This window comes from Medicago sativa, chromosome 6 (genome assembly GCF_051527215.1).
Source record: "Medicago sativa cultivar Bolivia chromosome 6, Bolivia_mono, whole genome shotgun sequence".
Lineage (NCBI taxonomy): Eukaryota > Viridiplantae > Streptophyta > Magnoliopsida > Fabales > Fabaceae > Medicago > Medicago sativa.
This window is the reverse complement of record NC_140754.1, coordinates 22,091,528-22,116,112: the sequence shown is the minus strand read 5'-3', so window position 1 is coordinate 22,116,112 and position 24,585 is coordinate 22,091,528. Positions and strand designations below refer to the sequence as shown.

Below are 24,585 nucleotides of genomic sequence, written 5' to 3'. Positions count from 1 at the left end.
TATTTTATCCTCCAATAAAGTGAGGTTATACTTTGTGTTACTATAGGTAAGTTTTTGAGGCATGTAGAAATGCAGCCTGGCACTACTACAAAACTTGAATATTTTTATAGATATTAAAATCATATTTAACCCTATATACGATATAGTTTAACACTCTTTAAATATTTTTTAGCCTATAAACAGGTGAAAGTGAGACGACACTAAACAAGGGAGAAAAGTGGTTACTTATTTTAGATGGTGTTGTGTTAGAGAAATTGCAAAATCTTACTTGGAGAAGGGAAAGTGAAATCACTGTTGGACCATAAGAGTCCCTACATTTTCTCAGAGTGTACAAAATAGTTATACATCTCATACCATGAGCATGATTATAGTCAGGCGTATCAATTTCCTTATATTTTATTTGTACCACCGGATCCTTAACTCCATCGGAAATTTATAGTAGTTGCACGCTAAATGGTCTATCTGAATCGAAACTAGCGATTAATTCATAGAGTTCAAAGTTTTGTTTACAAAATCCAAATGCTAATCAAGCATTTTACCTAAGCAAATGCCAAATTCAAGTTTTATAATCAAATGTCATACATGGAGTAGTAAACTACGCGAGGTTTGCATCAAGTGTCTTGCGCAATTGCAATCTTTGTTGCTGTATAAGAATAAAATAAATCTTTATTTACCAATGTTCCGGTAAAAGATAAAAATAAGAAAAAGAAGCAATCCCTATCGAAGCAGCATCAAGCCGCTCTGCAAAACTAAGCTCTGGAAGCCTCGAAATTGAGAAATGAGCACTAGGAAACTCTAAGACAACATAATTACTTCCCATGCTACCAGACACTATTATTTTCACCTTGCTCCGTCTTTATGACAACTTATGTTTTGTTTGAGGTCACTAGATTTCAAAGGAAGGGAATCAGAAAAATGAGCACATGAAACTCTAAGGCAACATACAATGAAACAGATCCAAACCATTTCAAGTCTCCAACAAGAACTTTACTGAAAAGGCATTCTTGTTCAAAAATGTAAACACAAGGAGAATCTTGTCCAAGAAAACCACTGAACCCAAGGAAACAACAATCAAAAACTTGGAATCCAAGAAACATACAATGAATCAATGAGTTATGAAAATGTAACTACTTCAGGTAACAAAAAGAATGCACATACAACAGAAAGAGCTGCCACAGGACAGGAATCGAAAAACTCAGCAGCAAACCTTCCTAAACTACATAACAACATCACATACAAGGATTCCAATGCCACTCATATAGGTTTATCCTCGTTATTTTAAATTTACTCAGCCCCCATCAACACGATAAAGCTTTAATCTCATCCACCACCTCCACCGGATCCTTAACTCAATCTGAAATTTATATTTGATGTGCGCTAAATTGTTTATCGAAATCGCAACTAGGGATTAATTCATAGAGTTCAAAATGTTCTTAACAAAACCCAAAGGCTAAGAAAGAATTAAAGCATATTACCTAAGAAAATGCTAAATTCATGTTTTATCGATACAAGTCCAACCTAAACCTTTTTCTTAATAAAATACCATACATGGGGGTAAACTTTGTACGGTTTTCATTGAGTATCGTACACAATTGCTATCTTGGTTGCGATTGCGTCCTGGCAAGGAGAAAGCTAATTAACATACTAACATTTGTCATTCAAAAAAAAAATCTTTGTTGCTATAATAAGAATAAAAGAAATTTTTCCTAACAAAGAAGCATAAAGCGTCCTGGCAAGGAGAAAGCTAATTAACATACTAACATTTGTCATTAAGAAAAAAATCTTTGTTGCTATAATAAGAATAAAAGAAATTTTTCCTAACAAAGAAGCATAAAGCCACTCTTGCAATTAAGAATTTTCACTTTGATTCTAACTATTATATTCTCCTTAAACATATATAAACAATAGTGCAAGACTTATTAATAAACCATTCTCTCAAAAAAAAAAAAAGACTTATTAAAAAAGATATGAGGAGAATCTTTGATAACTAAAACATAGCAAATCATTTACATTCTTACACTGACTGATGACTATCTTTTGTTGTTAGTTGGTATTCTTACATTGATAATACATAAATGAAAGCAGTATTTTGAGTAAGAACGAATCGGTAAGACCTTGAAAATAGTTGACGAATATAAAGCAAAACTATGAAGTTCAAAATATGATAAAGGTCAACACTTCAAATGGCATTGTACATCCAACCCTAAGAAAAATTCTTTTCATTGCAGTAATGCCAGAAGAAGTCATAAATGAAAACTTTAAAATCACACTACTAGGGTAAAATGAAAATAATTATGATAATGAAGAAACGTAAAAAGCCTTAGTTGTGTTGCGATTTCGAGGTTAACATCCAAATGAAACTGCAAGCTAGGTGTCTCATAGCCGTACAAGTGTGGATAATTGAGTTTAAATATATTAATAAAAGATCAATAAATTTCAAAGGAACTAGAAAGTCAGAACAAAAACTGATACAAACCAACATAAAAATAAATGACATAACAAACAAAAACACTTGAGAAGAATCTTAGAGAGCCAAGATAGCTAAGCATGTAGGTCAAGGTGATATGAGACTCTCAGCGTAGACATTAGAGGTAAACCTAGAAGAAGGGAGGTCGTAAAACCGGGGAATCTCTATTTGTAATTCATCTTCTATTTCTTCATCTTCTATTTCAGTACGATTCTTGTAATTGTAAATATGTAATTCCTCTTCTATTTCCAAGAACATTTGGCCATCCTCTTCAGAAATATAAACCAGTTTGACAAACACACAACAAGTATAATCAAGTTCCTCGAACGAGACATTGAAAAATTTATTCCAAGAATCTTTATTTCCATAATCTTTCATAACCCAAATATCCAAAAACGTGTTGGTGTGAGCAAGGAGGCATAGGCAATCCTTAAAAATCCCAGAGTTGAGGATCTCTAGAGGTTCATCTAAACCAAAATTGGGTTGCAAAATCTCTTCATAAGACTCATTTCCTAAATCAAGAGAAAGAATGACCCATGAAGAGTCATTATCTTGATCCCGTGGTATGACCCAATTAATGGTGCCACTTACAAATATCCCGTCATACCAACCGGGTTTACTCATGATTTTAGAAGGGAAGTCTGCGATCCTTTTCCAAAAATTTGTATTTGAGTTATAAATCCTGACTTGAGTTTTGCAAAATAAATCAGATTTATGAAATCGATAACAAGTAACAGCAACTACTTTGTAAGTATCACTAAAACCATCATACCCGATGCTGTAACCAGTTTTAGATTTACCCTGAGGTAGATTTTCCAAAGGTGGCAATATCTTGAATTTCCCAGTAGAAGGATTACCTACAACCAGATCACTATTGGAATCCTCGTAGGACGTTTTGAAACAAATGAGGCCATTGCAAGAGTTAATTATGAGAACATCACTTTCTTCAGGGTTTATAGGGAATCTGAGCATTGTCTCCAGCATGAAGGTGGTTGTAATCCCATCGAAGGAATCCTGTTTCTGAACAGATGCAAGTCGGTAATCATAAAGAAAGAACTCATCATCTAAGTACCTTATCGGACATATGACAAGGTGGTAATGGCTGGTTTGTGACAATCGAAGGTGATCTTTGGCGAATTTAGGATCGGAAATAATGGAATTCAAGGGCTTGCAGACACACTTGAGTATCAATAGTGACTTCACAGTGAGCCTGTACAAGATTTCTAACAACAAATCGAGTGATAAGAGAGCAAACAGGCCGAGGGGGACAGAAGAGTTTTGTTTTCTTATGGAGGTTGACACAACATTTTTGTGGTGATTCTTTCTTTTAGGGTATGGTGATGATGTTGTGGAGAGAGTCAACGATTGCCTCATGGTTGACACTATTGAATTGAAACCCTAACCCTAACCTCAAAATAAAAGAAGAGTTTTTATATATGCATTTTGGGCTATGAACTATAAGTGAATTTCGAGAAACCAACCAAGAATTTTAGATGATTGCTAAATAAGCCTCTTAAATTGCTTAAATTGCTAAATAAGCCTCTTAAGTTTCAAGTTTCTAAAGCTATTTATGTATTATTCATTGCATTCTTCTTAAAACTTATTCATCAATTTTTAGTCTTCTGCAACGTGATTTTAGCTAGAGACTAAACATAGATATGAAAAATCTTCACCAAAATTACTCAATTGATAGAAAAGTATCTTGTATAGATTAAAAATATATTTAATTATTGTTCATAAAAACATATTTAACATTTATTTTAAAAATTATTTATCCATTGCAGAAGCATAAATTTAATTACTAACTAAAAAAGTTCACAGCTTTTTGTATAATTGTTTCTCACTCCATTCTATAATATATGATTTGTTTGAGCATTTCATACCTCTTAAAAAAATGAAAGAGATATAATTTTACTTTTACTATATTAGTCTTATTAAGTTTCTGTTGGAACATGTGTGGAAAAAAAAATGAAAGAGATATAATTTTACTTTTACTATATTAGTCTTATTAAGTTTCTGTTGGAACATGTGTGGAAATTGAGTAAAAAGACTAAACACAAATTCCCATGTTGGGTAGAACTAGTGTTGTGTGAATTGAAAAAAGTGGAAGTCCCACATCGGATGGAACACACACATTAGTAGTGTTTATATAGTGGGGGTGTACCTCTAATTAATGGGGGTACATAAGCACTAGAGAAAAAATATATATTGATATATATTTTATTATTTGGAAATGATAAATTAAATAATTAATTTAATCATTATTAGAAAGTGCTTTCTTAATCCCCAAGTTTTGCTAAAATATTTTGGTACATAATATAATATATTTTTGTACTAAATTTAATATATTTTAGTACTCAATTAAGATATTTTTGTACAAGATCTAATATGTGAATTACTTAATCGGAAAGTAATATGTTACTTGTTCCCAAAGTTTCTCATATTACTTGTTCCCAAAGTTTCTCACTTATTAGTTGTGAATTTTCTCTATAAATAGAGAGCTCACACAGTGCATTCCACACACCAAAGAGTTTCATTGAGTTGTCGGGAACTCTTTCTCTCTTCTCCCTTTTTTGACTTGTGTTGACGAGTCTTTCATCGAGTTCAATGCTGTAAGCAACTCTTGTTAATCAGAATTTTACTCGCTATGCAAAGGTTCAAGTTGTAGGCGACACCTTTGTTTACTAGCAAATCTTATGGAGACGTTTTTTGACGTTATTTATGAAACCATTTTTTAAATTCAAGTGGGGGATTGTTGGAACATGTGTCGAAATTGAGTAAAAAGACTAAACACAAATTCCCATGTTGGGTAGAACTAGTGTTGTGTGAATTGAAAAAAGTGGAAGTCCCACATCGGATGGAACACACACATTAGTAGTGTTTATATAGTGGGGGTGTACCTCTAATTAATGGGGGTACATAAGCACTAGAGAAAAAATATATATTGATATATATTTTATTATTTGGAAATGATAAATTAAATAATTAATTTAATCATTATTAGAAAGTGCTTTCTTAGTCCCCAAGTTTTGCTAAAATATTTTGGTACATAATATAATATATTTTTGTACTAAATTTAATATATTTTAGTACTCAATTAAGATATTTTTGTACTAGATCTAATATGTGAATTACTTAATCGCAAAGTAATATGTTACTTGTTCCCAAAGTTTCTCATATTACTTGTTCCTAAAGTTTCTCACTTATTAGTTGTGAATTTTCTCTATAAAGAGAGAGCTCACACAGTGCATTCCACACACCAAAGAGTTTCATTGAGTTGTCGGGAACTCTTTCTCTCTTCTCCCTTTTTTGACTTGTGTTGACGAGTCTTTCATCTCTTCTCCCTCCTTCGACTTGTTTAACAAGTCCTTCTCCTTTTTCTACTCCTTTCTGTCCCTTCGGAATTAAGAGTGTTCTTAAGACCATAGTCCCTTTTCGGTTTAATGTCCCTTTGGATTAATTAAGAATGGTCTTAAAAACATAGTCCCTTCGGTAAAATATGTCCCTTCGGAATAAAGAGTACTTTTAAGATCATAGACCCTATTCGGAATAATAATGTCCCGTCGGAATCAACAATGATCTTAACGTTATATAAATATTATAACAATATTTTTCTATTTGAGGAGAAATGGTGTTAACACCATATTTGAGTGGTCATAGTACCATATTGATAGTTTGGAGAACTTAAAGGTTAGAATGGTGGAAACACCATATTTGAGTGGTCTTAGCACCATAATAGAATGGTAATAATACCATATTAAAGTGGTTTCAGTATTAAAGAGTGGTCTTAGTACCATATTTGAAGGTGTAATTCTCGAACGGTTTCCTACGGTGCAGTAGTTAACCGCACAGTTGTAGCTGGGTTTGTTTTATCCTGGAGGCGGCGTGGTTGATAGTCTACCTTGCACAATTTTGGGTAGTGCCACGAAACGTCTTAAAGAGAGCGACCTGGTCGTGACTCAACCTAGTAACAACTTCGGTAGATAATAGAATTTGGAAATCCAAATACAACAGTTTGGAAATCCAAAAACAACAGTTTCATTGTACTAATTCATCATAGAATATATATTGAATTGAGAATGATGAACATAGTATTAATTAGAGAGTACGTATAAAATAATATGATTAATATACGACCTTAGAAAATGAGATTAATAATTATTTGATAACAACTTCTTTTTATAAATATGTAAATCAAACGTACGAAGTACATTGTACTCGAGAGAACAAAATTGAGGAAATATGCATACCACAAAATTGAATGTTCCTCTTATCCCCTCATTTCCATTGTTTAAAATGATACTGTCGATTCAAGTTTGCTAGAAAAAAAAATAACAAGGTCACTTCATGAACTTAGCCCCTAAATCATCTTATCATGCATGCTTGAATGAATTTCGCCAAAAGTACAAAAAAAGGAATAATGAAGTCTTATTATTGTGAAATGAACATGGGTTATAATGATTCCTGCATCGTAACATATTACTCATCCCATCTCCCCGTAAGCATGTGGTCAGGGGCTTGATTCCTGACTCATGTATATTGACGAAATTCGATTGGAAAGGAAGAATTCATCTTGTGTAACCCACAAGTTTCTCGATGAAGAATCATTGCTAAGCGGCAGAGGAAACTTCGTACAATATCATGATAATCCAATATATATATATATATATATATATATATATATATATATATATATAGACACACACACACTATCCTACCTATAAATAATAGCGAAAATTGACCGGCATCATCACAAAAGAATCAACAAGACAAAGTTCAACTTTCAAAGTCCCGTCCTATCTATATTTCCTCTAATTACTCTTTTATCTTTTTTTCTATTAAAACTCTTGATAGGAAAGTGATCATGACAAGCACACTTATTATTCCATCTCACACTAGAACTTGGGTTTACTCTCAATATGGTAACATAGAAGATGTTCTAAAGTTTGATCCTAAGATCAAGTGCTGATCAAGGTTGTGGCTGCATCCCTTAATCCTGTTGATGTTAAGAGGGCTCATGGTCATTTCAAGGACATTGATTCTCCTTTACTAGTAAGATTTCAATTATCTATTATGATCTAAAACTGAAATTTGGTCCCTATAAATATATAAAAAAAAAATTAGTCCTGTAAAATATGTTCTTGGTTTTTAGTCATTTAAGAAAAAAACATTGTCAATCAATTTTAATCGATAGAACATGAAAAATGTCTACTTAAATTTTTAGAATGTTCATTTTACTCTTAAGTATGCAGCCACAACAACAACTTCCTCACATCTTCAATTCATCAACAACAACACAACAACAACATAATTCTCTTCATTTCATTGCAACAACACTTTACAAATTCAAATCATTAAACCCAATCCACAATTAAACAACAACTTCCATGATTATGACACATTTCTCGCAAAATTCACAACAACATATCAATTTAATCCAAACCCCAAATTTAGCATAATAACTTCATGAATTATTTATTATTCTATATTTGTTTACTATTTCATCTATTTGATGATGGCGTGACTTATCGAAGCAACTAAGCTGGAGCTTATGTGAGTTTTTTTTTTTGATCAAATAGAGAATGCTATAAAAGAGCATGAAAAGGCCTGCAACCTGTGTACAATCAGTTCATAGAAGGACTATTAACAGATAAATCTATGTTGTCTCTAAACAGAAAAGGTAAAACAAAAGAGGGGAGTGCGTCCCACCACTGCAGAGAGTGTGTAGCAAGCCCCTGACCATTCTTAGCAAGAGCATCTGCCACCAGATTCCCCGATCTATGAACATGGGAGCATCTACTATGGATTCCCTTACAAAACCGCAAGCAATTTGCCCATCTGGCCTGTAAACGCCAAGGGATACCTTCAAAGGAGTGAAAAGCTTTAACGACTATGGTAGAATCAGTTTCAAGCCAAATGTCGGTAAAGTGTAACTCCAAGGCTTTTTCAATGGCTACCATACAAGCATTGAATTTTGCCCTAAGGGGAGAGGCATAGCCTATGTTATGAACCAAAGCGCCTAAGAAAGTAGACTTGTAATCTCTTAAAACAAAACCAATGGACCCGCAAGGGGGGTCCCAAAAGCAGAACCATCACAATTAAATTTAATACATCCCACTTCAGACGGGAACCAATGACAGACAGGGAGGCACCTGAGAATTCAAAGGAATACCAAACAGTTGAGACAATCTAAGATCAGCCATAACAGCGGCACCATGAGTAAGAGCAAGATGAAAACTAAGTTTAACCTCTGACTGAATGATATTGAGCATAGTGCTTATGGTGGACTGCTTGTCATTGAAATATCTGTTATTTCTTTCAAGCCAAATACACCATATGGTATGAAGAATAGAAGAATTAACAATCTGATGCGCCAATTTGCCACCAACTCCGACACTACTCAGAACAAGAGAGAGACCAGAAGTGAGATCCATATGCTGACCACTACCCTTGCTAAGCCAATCCCAAAGCTGAGCTGTAACCGGACAATGGAGGAAAATATGATTGGAGGACTCAGATTGTTTCCTGCAAAAGCAACATATGGACACTATATAACAACCTCTTTTCCTCAAATTTTCATCAGTGGGGAGCCTATCATGAAGGAGCCTCCAACTTATGAAAGCTCTAGTAGGAGGAACGTAGGAGTTCCAAATGAGCTTGTCCCAATGAACCTTAGTACCATGGCTGACCATAGATGAGTAGGCAAGCTTATTGGACAGGGCACCATCAGTGGAAGCGGTCCAAATAAGCCTATCCTCGGTGGGGTCAATAAGAAGAGTGATATGGAATATCTTATCAGTGAGAGCACTATCTTTGATTCTGAAATAAGAGGTTAGATTCCAAGAGCCATGATGTAGTTAGAGACTGTCATATCTAAACAATGATGTAAATCTGCAGGAATCTGCCAAATATCCATTATCGGTCTCTCTATAACCATCTATCCTTCCAAAAAGACACTTTAACTCCATTTCCAATTGTCCAAGTGAAATGCATGTTAACAATATTAACCATTTACTTCATGCCAGCCCAAATAGAGGAATGTATGTGATAAACTTTAGGTTTGCCAGAAGTAAGGAGCTTATGTGAGTTTGATAAAACGGACATGAAATCAAACAATGCATCTCTCTTCTTTCAATTCTTTATTTTATTTTAATGAAATATTATTTTGTAAAATGACTTATAATCTCTCTTTCTCACTCAAAAGTAATTACATGTCTTAATTTTTGTGAAATGACCAAATAACCTATAATTTTTTAGAGTTATGTTAGGTTGACACTCCTATTTTCCATCCTACCTTTATACACATGCTTATGTGGCAAAAATACAATAAAAAACTAAAAATAAAATGAAATGTAAAAAAGGAGAAAAGACAAAATGACAAAACAACACTATTTATCTCTCATCCTCTCTTTCCTCTGCCCATTTTCTCTATGTTTCCGATCACCATATAAACTGCCACCATCTTTGATCTTTCTAGTGGCCAATTTATTCCCGTTCTTGCTACTTGGTAACTTCCTTGTTCCCTTAATCCTATAAACTGCCGCCATCTTTGATTTTTCCGGTGACCTTGATTCCGTCGCCGAAGAGAGAAGGGGAGAGAGAGAGAGAGAGAGAGAGAGAGAGAGAGAGAAAAGGTGTGAGATCTGGTATCAAGGTCGGCGGAGACAAGGTGGATTAACGGTGGAGGTAGTAGGCAAAAAATGAGGAAGAGAAACTGACCTTTTGTTCTTTTTTTATTTAGATGAGAAAAAAAAAAAGTGCCACATAAGAGTGGGAGGAGGTTTGTATGCCACATGGAGGTGATGAGACAGCGGAGAGAAGGGTGAGGGAGCGGCGGACGACAACAGTGATGGTGGAGGAGAGAGGGACGATGAGGGGAGATGAAGAGAAAACGTGCTGATTTTATTTGGGCCTTTTTTTTATTTTTTTTTTATAAGGTTTATATGTGCTTTGACAAAATTGCCCTCAATTAAGTGTTGAAATATCAAAATTACCCTACCATTTGGGGGGTGTATAAGGGTGGGTTGCCAGCTATATATTTCAACCTATCAATGCTCAATTTTTTACATGAGGAATGCTAGCAACTTATATTCTAACACACACTTTTCAACACTCTCTTTGATTGGTTAAATTCACATGAGTCCCAAAAAATCATGTAGGTCCCTTATAACTTTGATGGGTCCCATTTAAATTTTAACCAATCAAAGAGAATGTGTTGAAAAGTGTGTGTTAGAATGTGTGTTGCTAGCATTTATCTTTTTACAGTCTATATTTTCATTTAAAAAGAAATTACTTTTACCTCTCGAAAGACAATGGTTCGAACTTCGAACCTACAAATTCAAAATACGTCTTTTTACGATAGAACAAATCTTTAAAGTTAGGCTAAATTAATAACCCTATCAATCCTTTAATTTCTTCCCTTAGTGATGTACTCCCTCCGTTTCAAAATACATGTCCAAGTCAATCATTTCACATATGCCAATGCACAATTTTGACCGTTAATATATTTAATTATCTAAAGTAAAAAATTATAAAAATTTAATATTTTGAAAATGTTTGTCGAGACAAATCAAACAACATCTTACATGCTAACATTTGTATTTATACATTAGTTAAAAAGTATGATCAAAGTAAGTCAAGGGAATAGTGCACATTGCAAAAATTGGACATGTATTTTGAAACGGAGGGAGTACCACTTTCATTAATGATGACATGATGATTGACTCAAATGTCTTAGTTGGAATAAATGATCATAATAGTAACATCATTTATTCCAACGAAGACTTGTCAATCAAGCGTTACTTCATTAATGAGAGTGGACCAATTTTTTTTGGAAATGAGGGACTAAAATTTCTGCTAACATAAAATAGGGGAAATAAAAGTGCATTTAAGCCTTCAATTTTTATTTATCCATATATTTTTAATTTTCAATTAACAAAGATTAGATAACTATAATTCCAAATCTCATCTCTTTCAATACATTTCATTTCCTTTAGTTTTTAAACTTTTTGATTTTTTTTCTTCTAAGAAGTTAAACTAATCTACCAAAATTAGTTCTCGGGAGAATAACTTTTGTCACTTATACAACATATTTCCACATGGTAAAGCATTAGAAGCATAATGTTTTAAATTGAATCAAATTTATAAGTGGCAATTTTTCTATGAAATATCCATTAGAAGAATCTAGTGGAGAGAGAAAGATTAAAAAAAGAAAGAACTCGAATACAGCAAGACAAAGACTTCAACAAAGGTTGTTAATGAGAAAACGAAGAATTAAAAGCCTAAGAAACTTGATGGTCCTGGTAGTTTTTCAATTTCATACATCAATCAAGAAAGTTAAATCGTTAACACATTAAAAAAGGTTATTTAATCCTTCACAAAGGCAAAAGCTAAATCTAGAACCTCTTGATGAAAGGGATGAAGAAGTGTTTGGAAGAAAAATTTTGACCCTCAAAATCATCAAAGCTTCAAACATCAACAACTTAGAAAAATACAGTTTCTACTCAGAAGTTACTGTGAGATCGATATCATTTTATTATGCAAATAAAGACGTGCACTTTTAGGTTTATCAGCTAGCATTGCGATTCAATATTTGATTTTTGACTGTAAAACTAGTCCTATTCTTAGCAAGTAACATCCACAGATGAATTATTATAAATTCGTGTTTAAAAACTCTTTTCCTAGCACTTAATAAATCAAAAGAACATTTTCAAAGTTATGTTGGAGCAAAGTAAGAAATTGGAAGAAAAAAAAGGAAAATAGAAAATGATATTATGGTAAAAATCAAAATCATCCTATATTGTTTACCAAAAACACCGATAAACACCTGCCTAACTATTTAGACATTTTTGTTAGTTGAGTCAGGCCTTGTGGACTATAATGTAGTATTTTATCCTCCAATAAAGTGAGGTTATACTTTGTGTTACTATAGGTAAGTTTTTGAGGCATGTAGAAATGCAGCCTGGCACTACTACAAAACTTGAATATTTTTATAGATATTAAAATCATATTTAACCCTATATACGATATAGTTTAACACTCTTTAAATATTTTTTAGCCTATAAACAGGTGAAAGTGAGACGACACTAAACAAGGGAGAAAAGTGGTTACTTATTTTAGATGGTGTTGTGTTAGAGAAATTGCAAAATCTTACTTGGAGAAGGGAAAGTGAAATCACTGTTGGACCATAAGAGTCCCTACATTTTCTCAGAGTGTACAAAATAGTTATACATCTCATACCATGAGCATGATTATAGTCAGGCGTATCAATTTCCTTATATTTTATTTGTACCACCGGATCCTTAACTCCATCGGAAATTTATAGTAGTTGCACGCTAAATGGTCTATCTGAATCGAAACTAGCGATTAATTCATAGAGTTCAAAGTTTTGTTTACAAAATCCAAATGCTAATCAAGCATTTTACCTAAGCAAATGCCAAATTCAAGTTTTATAATCAAATGTCATACATGGAGTAGTAAACTACGCGAGGTTTGCATCAAGTGTCTTGCGCAATTGCAATCTTTGTTGCTGTATAAGAATAAAATAAATCTTTATTTACCAATGTTCCGGTAAAAGATAAAAATAAGAAAAAGAAGCAATCCCTATCGAAGCAGCATCAAGCCGCTCTGCAAAACTAAGCTCTGGAAGCCTCGAAATTGAGAAATGAGCACTAGGAAACTCTAAGACAACATAATTACTTCCCATGCTACCAGACACTATTATTTTCACCTTGCTCCGTCTTTATGACAACTTATGTTTTGTTTGAGGTCACTAGATTTCAAAGGAAGGGAATCAGAAAAATGAGCACATGAAACTCTAAGGCAACATACAATGAAACAGATCCAAACCATTTCAAGTCTCCAACAAGAACTTTACTGAAAAGGCATTCTTGTTCAAAAATGTAAACACAAGGAGAATCTTGTCCAAGAAAACCACTGAACCCAAGGAAACAACAATCAAAAACTTGGAATCCAAGAAACATACAATGAATCAATGAGTTATGAAAATGTAACTACTTCAGGTAACAAAAAGAATGCACATACAACAGAAAGAGCTGCCACAGGACAGGAATCGAAAAACTCAGCAGCAAACCTTCCTAAACTACATAACAACATCACATACAAGGATTCCAATGCCACTCATATAGGTTTATCCTCGTTATTTTAAATTTACTCAACCCCCATCAACACGATAAAGCTTTAATCTCATCCACCACCTCCACCGGATCCTTAACTCAATCTGAAATTTATATTTGATGTGCGCTAAATTGTTTATCGAAATCGCAACTAGGGATTAATTCATAGAGTTCAAAATGTTCTTAACAAAACCCAAATGCTAAGAAAGAATTAAAGCATATTACCTAAGAAAATGCTAAATTCATGTTTTATCGATACAAGTCCAACCTAAACCTTTTTCTTAATAAAATACCATACATGGGGGTAAACTTTGTACGGTTTTCATTGAGTATCGTACACAATTGCTATCTTGGTTGCGATTGCGTCCTGGCAAGGAGAAAGCTAATTAACATACTAACATTTGTCATTCAAAAAAAAAATCTTTGTTGCTATAATAAGAATAAAAGAAATTTTTCCTAACAAAGAAGCATAAAGCGTCCTGGCAAGGAGAAAGCTAATTAACATACTAACATTTGTCATTAAGAAAAAAATCTTTGTTGCTATAATAAGAATAAAAGAAATTTTTCCTAACAAAGAAGCATAAAGCCACTCTTGCAATTAAGAATTTTCACTTTGATTCTAACTATTATATTCTCCTTAAACATATATAAACAATAGTGCAAGACTTATTAATAAACCATTCTCTCAAAAAAAAAAAAAAAGACTTATTAATAAACCATATCTAAGAGTAACTTGCAATGATGTGCACCCAAAACCAATGCTACTAATGATTCATCAACAATGGTTAATTTCACTTCAACAAAACCAGGTAGCCATAAAGGAAGCATATACCATATAGACTAGATTTTAAAGGAAGAGATAGACAGAGAAAAATAAGCACATTAAACTCTAAGAGCAATTTTTGAAGTTATTATTAGTTACATTACCATTAATTAACACGAAACTATACATTCGGGACCAAAAACTAGAACCAACATAAAATAAATAATATAACCGACGAAAACACATGAGGAGAATCTTCAATAGCAACCATAGCAAAGCATTTACATTCTTACACTGACTGATGACTGTCTTTTATTGTTAGTTGGTATTCTTACATTGATAATACATAAATGAAAGCAGTATTTTGAGTAAGAACGAATCGGTAAGACCTTGAAAATAGTTGACGAATATAAAGCAAAACTATGAAGTTCAAAATATGATAAAGGTCAACACTTCAAATGGCATTGTACATCCAACCCTAAGAAAAATTCTTTTCATTGCAGTAATGCCAGAAGAAGTCATAAATGAAAACTTTAAAATCACACTACTAGGGTAAAATGAAAATAATTATGATAATGAAGAAACGTAAAAAGCCTTAGTTGTGTTGCGATTTCGAGGTTAACATCCAAATGAAACTGCAAGCTAGGTGTCTCATAGCCGTACAAGTGTGGATAATTGAGTTTAAATATATTAATAAAAGATCAATAAATTTCAAAGGAACTAGAAAGTCAGAACAAAAACTGATACAAACCAACATAAAAATAAATGACATAACAAACAAAAACACTTGAGAAGAATCTTAGAGAGCCAAGATAGCTAAGCATGTAGGTCAAGGTGATATGAGACTCTCAGCGTAGACATTAGAGGTAAACCTAGAAGAAGGGAGGTCGTAAAACCGGGGAATCTCTATTTGTAATTCATCTTCTATTTCTTCATCTTCTATTTCAGTACGATTCTTGTAATTGTAAATATGTAATTCCTCTTCTATTTCCAAGAACATTTGGCCATCCTCTTCAGAAATATAAACCAGTTTGACAAACACACAACAAGTATAATCAAGTTCCTCGAACGAGACATTGAAAAATTTATTCCAAGAATCTTTATTTCCATAATCTTTCATAACCCAAATATCCAAAAACGTGTTGGTGTGAGCAAGGAGGCATAGGCAATCCTTAAAAATCCCAGAGTTGAGGATCTCTAGAGGTTCATCTAAACCAAAATTGGGTTGCAAAATCTCTTCATAAGACTCATTTCCTAAATCAAGAGAAAGAATGACCCATGAAGAGTCATTATCTTGATCCCGTGGTATGACCCAATTAATGGTGCCACTTACAAATATCCCGTCATACCAACCGGGTTTACTCATGATTTTAGAAGGGAAGTCTGCGATCCTTTTCCAAAAATTTGTATTTGAGTTATAAATCCTGACTTGAGTTTTGCAAAATAAATCAGATTTATGAAATCGATAACAAGTAACAGCAACTACTTTGTAAGTATCACTAAAACCATCATACCCGATGCTGTAACCAGTTTTAGATTTACCCTGAGGTAGATTTTCCAAAGGTGGCAATATCTTGAATTTCCCAGTAGAAGGATTACCTACAACCAGATCACTATTGGAATCCTCGTAGGACGTTTTGAAACAAATGAGGCCATTGCAAGAGTTAATTATGAGAACATCACTTTCTTCAGGGTTTATAGGGAATCTGAGCATTGTCTCCAGCATGAAGGTGGTCGTAATCCCATCGAAGGAATCCTGTTTCTGAACAGATGCAAGTCGGTAATCATAAAGAAAGAACTCATCATCTAAGTACCTTATCGGACATATGACAAGGTGGTAATGGCTGGTTTGTGACAATCGAAGGTGATCTTTGGCGAATTTAGGATCGGAAATAATGGAATTCAAGGGCTTGCAGACACACTTGAGTATCAATAGTGACTTCACAGTGAGCCTGTACAAGATTTCTAACAACAAATCGAGTGATAAGAGAGCAAACAGGCCGAGGGGGACAGAAGAGTTTTGTTTTCTTATGGAGGTTGACACAACATTTTTGTGGTGATTCTTTCTTTTAGGGTATGGTGATGATGTTGTGGAGAGAGTCAACGATTGCCTCATGGTTGACACTATTGAATTGAAACCCTAACCCTAACCTCAAAATAAAAGAAGAGTTTTTATATATGCATTTTGGGCTATGAACTATAAGTGAATTTCGAGAAACCAACCAAGAATTTTAGATGATTGCTAAATAAGCCTCTTAAATTGCTTAAATTGCTAAATAAGCCTCTTAAGTTTCAAGTTTCTAAAGCTATTTATGTATTATTCATTGCATTCTTCTTAAAACTTATTCATCAATTTTTAGTCTTCTGCAACGTGATTTTAGCTAGAGACTAAACATAGATATGAAAAATCTTCACCAAAATTACTCAATTGATAGAAAAGTATCTTGTATAGATTAAAAATATATTTAATTATTGTTCATAAAAACATATTTAACATTTATTTTAAAAATTATTTATCCATTGCAGAAGCATAAATTTAATTACTAACTAAAAAAGTTCACAGCTTTTTGTATAATTGTTTCTCACTCCATTCTATAATATATGATTTGTTTGAGCATTTCATACCTCTTAAAAAAATGAAAGAGATATAATTTTACTTTTACTATATTAGTCTTATTAAGTTTCTGTTGGAACATGTGTGGAAAAAAAAATGAAAGAGATATAATTTTACTTTTACTATATTAGTCTTATTAAGTTTCTGTTGGAACATGTGTGGAAATTGAGTAAAAAGACTAAACATAAATTCCCATGTTGGGTAGAACTAGTGTTGTGTGAATTGAAAAAAGTGGAAGTCCCACATCGGATGGAACACACACATTAGTAGTGTTTATATAGTGGGGGTGTACCTCTAATTAATGGGGGTACATAAGCACTAGAGAAAAAATATATATTGATATATATTTTATTATTTGGAAATGATAAATTAAATAATTTGGAAATGATAAATTAAATAATTAATTTAATCATTATTAGAAAGTGCTTTCTTAGTCCCCAAGTTTTGCTAAAATATTTTGGTACATAATATAATATATTTTTGTACTAAATTTAATATATTTTAGTACTCAATTAAGATATTTTTGTACAAGATCTAATATGTGAATTACTTAATCGGAAAGTAATATGTTACTTGTTCCCAAAGTTTCTCATATTACTTGTTCCCAAAGTTTCTCACTTATTAGTTGTGAATTTTCTCTATAAATAGAGAGCTCACACAGTGCATTCCACACACCAAAGAGTTTCATTGAGTTGTCGGGAACTCTTTCTCTCTTCTCCCTTTTTTGACTTGTGTTGACGAGTCTTTCATCGAGTTCAATGCTGTAAGCAACTCTTGTTAATCCGAATTTTACTCGCTATGCAAAGGTTCAAGTTGTAGGCGACACCTTTGTTTACTAGCAAATCTTATGGAGACGTTTTTTGACGTTATTTATGAAACCATTTTTTAAATTCAAGTGGGGGATTGTTGGAACATGTGTCGAAATTGAGTAAAAAGACTAAACACAAATTCCCATGTTGGGTAGAACTAGTGTTGTGTGAATTGAAAAAAGTGGAAGTCCCACATCGGATGGAACACACACATTAGTAGTGTTTATATAGTGGGGGTGTACCTCTAATTAATGGGGGTACATAAGCACTAGAGAAAAAATATATATTGATATATATTTTATTATTTGGAAATGATAAATTAAATAATTAATTTAATCATTATTAGAAAGTGCTTTCTTAGTCCCCAAGTTTTGCTAAAATATTTTGGTACATAATATAATATATTTTTGTACTAAATTTAATATATTTTAGTACTCAATTAAGATATTTTTGTACTAGATCTAATATGTGAATTACTTAATCGCAAAGTAATATGTTACTTGTTCCCAAAGTTTCTCATATTACTTGTTCCTAAAGTTTCTCACTTATTAGTTGTGAATTTTCTCTATAAATAGAGAGCTCACACAGTGCATTCCACACACCAAAGAGTTTCATTGAGTTGTCGGGAACTCTTTCTCTCTTCTCCCTTTTTTGACTTGTGTTGACGAGTCTTTCATCTCTTCTCCCTCCTTCGACTTGTTTAACAAGTCCTTCTCCTTTTTCTACTCCTTTCTGTCCCTTCGGAATTAAGAGTGTTCTTAAGACCATAGTCCCTTTTCGGTTTAATGTCCCTTTGGATTAATTAAGAATGGTCTTAAAAACATAGTCCCTTCGGTAAAATATGTCCCTTCGGAATAAAGAGTACTTTTAAGATCATAGACCCTATTCGGAATAATAATGTCCCGTCGGAATCAACAATGATCTTAACGTTATATAAATATTATAACAATATTTTTCTATTTGAGGAGAAATGGTGTTAACACCATATTTGAGTGGTCATAGTACCATATTGATAGAATAATGTCCCGTCGGAATCAACAATGATCTTAACGTTATATAAATATTATAACAATATTTTTCTATTTGAGGAGAAATGGTGTTAACACCATATTTGAGTGGTCATAGTACCATATTGATAGTTTGGAGAACTTAAAGGTTAGAATGGTGGAAACACCATATTTGAGTGGTCTTAGCACCATAATAGAATGGTAATAATACCATATTAAAGTGGTTTCAGTATTAAAGAGTGGTCTTAGTACCATATTTGAAGGTGTAATTCTCGAACGGTTTCCTACGGTGTAGTAGTTAACCGCACAGTTGTAGCTGGGCTTGTTTTATCCTGGAGGCGGCGTGGTTGATAGTCTACCTTGCACAATTTTGGGTAGTGCCACGAAACGTCTTAAAGAGAGCGACCTGGTCGTGACTCAACCTAGTAACAACTTCGGTAGATAATAGAATTTGGAAATCCAAATACAACAGTTTGGAAATCCAAAAACAACAGTTTCATTGTACTAATTCATCATAGAATATATATTGAATTGAGAATGACGAACATAGTATTAATTAGAGAGTACGTATAAAATAATATGATTAATATACGACCTTAGAAAATGAGATTAATAATTATTTGATAACAACTTCTTTTTATAAATATGTAAATCAAACGTACGAAGTACATTGTACTCGAGAGAACAAAATTGAGGAAATATGCATACCACAAAATTGAATGTTCCTCTTATCCCCTCATTTCCATTGTTTAAAATGATACTGTCGATTCAAGTTTGCTAGAAAAAAAAATAACAAGGTCACTTCATGAACTTAGCCCCTAAATCATCTTATCATGCATGCTTGAATGAATTTCGCCAAAAGTACAAAAAAAGGAATAATGAAGTCTTATTATTGTGAAATGAACATGGGTTATAATGATTCCTGCATCGTAACATATTACTCATCCCATCTCCCCGTAAGCATGTGGTCAGGGGCTTGATTCCTGACTCATGTATATTGACGAAATTCGATTGGAAAGGAAGAATTCATCTTGTGTAACCCACAAGTTTCTCGATGAAGAATCATTGCTAAGCGGCAGAGGAAACTTCGTACAATATCATGATAATCCAATATATATATATATATATATATATATATATATATATATATATATATATATATATATATAGACACACACACTATCCTACCTATAAATAATAGCGAAAATTGACCGGCATCATCACAAAAGAATCAACAAGACAAAGTTCAACTTTCAAAGTCCCGTCCTATCTATATTTCCTCTAATTACTCTTTTATCTTTTTTTCTATTAAAACTCTTGATAGGAAAGTGATCATGACAAGCACACTTATTATTCCATCTCACACTAGAACTTGGGTTTACTCTCAATATGGTAACATAGAAGATGTTCTAAAGTTTGATCCTAAGATCAAGTGCTGATCAAGGTTGTGGCTGCATCCCTTAATCCTGTTGATGTTAAGGGGGCTCATGGTCATTTCAAGGACATTGATTCTCCTTTACTAGTAAGATTTCAATTATCTATTATGATCTAAAACTGAAATTTGGTCCCTATAAATATATAAAAAAAAAATTAGTCCTGTAAAATATGTTCTTGGTTTTTAGTCATTTAAGAAAAAAACATTGTCAATCAATTTTAATCGATAGAACATGAAAAATGTCTACTTAAATTTTTAGAATGTTCATTTTACTCTTAAGTATGCAGCCACAACAACAACTTCCTCACATCTTCAATTCATCAACAACAACACAACAACAACATAATTCTCTTCATTTCATTGCAACAACACTTTACCAATTCAAATCATTAAACCCAATCCACAATTAAACAACAACTTCCATGATTATGACACATTTCACAACAACATAACAATTTAATCCAAACACCAAATTTAGCATAATAACTTCATGAATTATTTATTATTCTATATTTGTTTGCTATTTCATCTATTTGATGATGGTGTGATTTATCGAAGCAGCTAAGTTGGAGCTTATGTGAGTTTTTTTTTTTGGATCAAATAGAGAATGCTATAAAAGAGCAGAAAAAGGCCTGCAACCTGTGTACAATCAGTTCATAGAAGGACTATTAACAGATAAATCTATGTTGTCTCTAAACATAAAAGGTAAAACAAAAGAGGGGGGTGCGTCCCACCACTGCAGAGAGTGTGTAGCAAGCCCCTGACCATTCTTAGCAAGAGCATCTGCCACCAGATTCCCCGATCTATGAACATGGGAGCATCTACTACGGATTCCCTTACAAAACCGCAAGCAATTTGCCCATCTGACCTGTAAACGCCAAGGGATACCTTCAATGGAGTGAAAAGCTTTAACCACTATGGTAGAATCAGTTTCAAGCCAAATGTCGGTAAAGTGTAACTCCAAGGCTTTTTCAATGGCTAGCATACAAGCATTGAATTCTGCCCTAAGGGGAGAGGCATAGCCTATGTTATGAACCAAAGCGCCTAAGAAAGTAGACTTGTAATCTCTTAAAACAAAACCAATGGACCCGCAAGGGGGGTCCCAAAAGCAGAACCATCACAATTAAATTTAATACATCCCACTTCAGACGGGAACCAATGACAGACAGGGAGGCACCTGAGAATTCAAAGGAATACCAAACAGTTGAGACAATCTAAGATCAGCCATAACAGCGGCACCATGAGTAAGAGCAAGATGAAAACTAAGTTTAACCTCTGACTGAATGATATTGAGCATAGTGCTTATGGTGGACTGCTTGTCATTGAAATATCTGTTATTTCTTTCAAGCCAAATACACCATATGGTATGAAGAATAGAAGAATTAACAATCTGATGCGCCAATTTGCCACCAACTCCGACACTACTCAGAACAAGAGAGAGACCAGAAGTGAGATCCATATGTTGACCACTACCCTTGCTAAGCCAATCCCAAAGCTGAGCTGTAACCGGACAATGGAGGAAAATATGATTGGAGGACTCAGATTGTTTCCTGCAAAAGCAACATATGGACACTATATAACAACCTCTTTTCCTCAAATTTTCATCAGTGGGGAGCCTATCATGAAGGAGCCTCCAACTTATGAAAGCTCTAGTAGGAGGAACGTAGGAGTTCCAAATGAGCTTGTCCCAATGAACCTTAGTACCATGGCTGACCATAGATGAGTAGGCAAGCTTATTGGACAGGGCACCATCAGTGGAAGCGGTCCAAATAAGCCTATCCTCGGTGGGGTCAATAAGAAGAGTGATATGGAATATCTTATCAGTGAGAGCACTATCTTTGATTCTGAAATAAGAGGTTAGATTCCAAGAGCCATGATGTAGTTAGAGACTGTCATATCTAAACAATGATGTAAATCTGCAGGAATCTGCCAAATATCCATTATCGGTCTCTCTATAACCATCTATCCTTCCAAAAAGACACTTTAACTCCATTTCCAATTGTCCAAGTGAAATGCATGTTAACAATATTAACCATTTACTTCATGCCAGCCCAAATAGAGGAATGTATGTGATAAACTTTAGGTTTGCCAGAAGTAAGGAGCTTATGTGAGTTTGATAAAACGGACATGAAATCAAACAATGCATCTCTCTTCTTTCAATTCTTTATTTTATTTTAATGAAATATAATTTTGTAAAATGACTTATAATCTCTCTTTCTCACTCAAAAGTAATTACATGTCTTAATTTTTGTGAAATGACCAAATAACCTATAATTTTTTAGAGTTATGTTAGGTTGACACTCCTATTTTCCATCCTACCTTTATACACATGCTTATGTGGCAAAAATACAATAAAAAACTAAAAATAAAATGAAATGTAAAAAAGGAGAAAAGACAAAATGACAAAACAACACTATTTATCTCTCATCCTCTCTTTCCTCTGCCCATTTTCTCTCTGTTTCCGATCACCATATAAACTGCCACCATCTTTGATCTTTCTAGTGGCCAATTTATTCCCGTTCTTGCTACTTGGTAACTTCCTTGTTCCCTTAATCCTATAAACCGCCGCCATCTTTGATCTTTCCGGTGACCTTGATTCCGTCGCCGAAGAGAGAAGGGGAGAGAGAGAGAGAGAGAGAGAGAGAGAGAGAGAGAAAAGGTGTGAGATCTGGTATCAAGGTCGGCGGAGACAAGGTGGATTAACGGTGGAGGTAGTAGGCAAAAAATGAGGAAGAGAAACTGACCTTTTGTTCTTTTTTTATTTAGATGAGACAAAAAAAAAAGTGCCACATAAGAGTGGGAGGAGGTTTGTATGCCACATGGAGGTGATGAGACAGCGGAGAGAAGGGTGAGGGAGCGGCGGACGACAACAGTGATGGTGGAGGAGAGAGGGACGATGAGGGGAGATGAAGAGAAAACGTGCTGATTTTATTTGGGCCTTTTTTTTATTTTTTTTATAAGGTTTATATGTGCTTTGACAAAATTGCCCTCAATTAAGTGTTGAAATATCAAAATTACCCTACCATTTGGGGGGTGTATAAGGGTGGGTTGCCAGCTATATATTTCAACCTATCAATGCTCAATTTTTTACATGAGGAATGCTAGCAACTTATATTCTAACACACACTTTTCAACACTCTCTTTGATTGGTTAAATTCACATGAGTCCCAAAAAATCATGTAGGTCCCTTATAACTTTGATGGGTCCCATTTAAATTTTAACCAATCAAAGAGAATGTGTTGAAAAGTGTGTGTTAGAATGTGTGTTGCTAGCATTTATCTTTTTACAGTCTATATTTTCATTTAAAAAGAAATTACTTTTACCTCTCGAAAGACAATGGTTCGAACTTCGAACCTACAAATTCAAAATACGTCTTTTTACGATAGAACAAATCTTTAAAGTTAGGCTAAATTAATAACCCTATCAATCCTTTAATTTCTTCCCTTAGTGATGTACTCCCTCCGTTTCAAAATACATGTCCAAGTCAATCATTTCACATATGCCAATGCACAATTTTGACCGTTAATATATTTAATTATCTAAAGTAAAAAATTATAAAAATTTAATATTTTGAAAATGTTTGTCGAGACAAATCAAACAACATCTTACATGCTAACATTTGTATTTATACATTAGTTAAAAAGTATGATCAAAGTAAGTCAAGGGAATAGTGCACATTGCAAAAATTGGACATGTATTTTGAAACGGAGGGAGTACCACTTTCATTAATGATGACATGATGATTGACTCAAATGTCTTAGTTGGAATAAATGATCATAATAGTAACATCATTTATTCCAACGAAGACTTGTCAATCAAGCGTTACGTCATTAATGAGGGTGGACCAATTTTTTTTGGAAATGAGGGACTAAAATTTCTGCTAACATAAAATAGGGGAAATAAAAGTGCATTTAAGCCTTCAATTTTTATTTATCCATATATTTTTAATTTTCAATTAACAAAGATTAGATAACTATAATTCCAAATCTCATCTCTTTCAATACATTTCATTTCCTTTAGTTTTTAAACTTTTTGATTTTTTTTCTTCTAAGAAGTTAAACTAATCTACCAAAATTACTTCTCGGGAGAATAACTTTTGTCACTTATACAACATATTTCCACATGGTAAAGCATTAGAAGCATAATGTTTTAAATTGAATCAAATTTATAAGTGGCAATTTTTCTATGAAATATCCATTAGAAGAATCTAGTGGAGAGAGAAAGATTAAAAAAAGGAAGAACTCGAATACAGCAAGACAAAGACTTCAACAAAGGTTGTTAATGAGAAAACGAAGAATTAAAAGCCTAAGAAACTTGATGGTCCTGGTAGTTTTTCAATTTCATACATCAATCAA

General features: G+C 33.4%; 4 protein-coding genes across 4 annotated transcripts; all 4 read right to left on the bottom strand.

Moving 5' to 3' along the window:
- Positions 1-2,343: 2,343 nt before the first annotated feature.
- Positions 2,344-3,906, bottom strand: LOC146913721 (F-box/kelch-repeat protein At3g23880-like). The gene has a single exon (XM_085720416.1). It carries the CDS (start codon positions 3,839-3,841, stop codon positions 2,555-2,557), a length of 1,287 nt encoding a protein of 428 aa, XP_085576542.1. The 5' UTR covers positions 3,842-3,906; the 3' UTR covers positions 2,344-2,554.
- Positions 3,907-8,091: 4,185 nt separating this feature from the next.
- On the bottom strand, positions 8,092-10,014 carry LOC146913720 (uncharacterized). The gene is made up of 3 exons (XM_085720974.1): positions 9,912-10,014; positions 8,610-9,278; positions 8,092-8,465 (listed from the first exon to the last, which is right to left on the bottom strand). Exons 1-3 carry the CDS (start codon positions 10,012-10,014, stop codon positions 8,092-8,094), a joined length of 1,146 nt encoding a protein of 381 aa, XP_085577100.1.
- Positions 10,015-14,983: 4,969 nt separating this feature from the next.
- LOC146913719 (F-box/kelch-repeat protein At3g23880-like) lies at positions 14,984-16,540 on the bottom strand. The gene has a single exon (XM_085720415.1). It carries the CDS (start codon positions 16,479-16,481, stop codon positions 15,195-15,197), a length of 1,287 nt encoding a protein of 428 aa, XP_085576541.1. The 5' UTR covers positions 16,482-16,540; the 3' UTR covers positions 14,984-15,194.
- A 4,339-nt stretch (positions 16,541-20,879) lies between these two features.
- LOC146913718 (uncharacterized) lies at positions 20,880-22,802 on the bottom strand. Its single transcript, XM_085720973.1, has 3 exons — positions 22,700-22,802; positions 21,398-22,066; positions 20,880-21,253 (listed from the first exon to the last, which is right to left on the bottom strand). The coding sequence occupies exons 1-3, from the start codon at positions 22,800-22,802 to the stop codon at positions 20,880-20,882; spliced, it is 1,146 nt and encodes a 381-aa protein (XP_085577099.1).
- Positions 22,803-24,585: the final 1,783 nt, after the last annotated feature.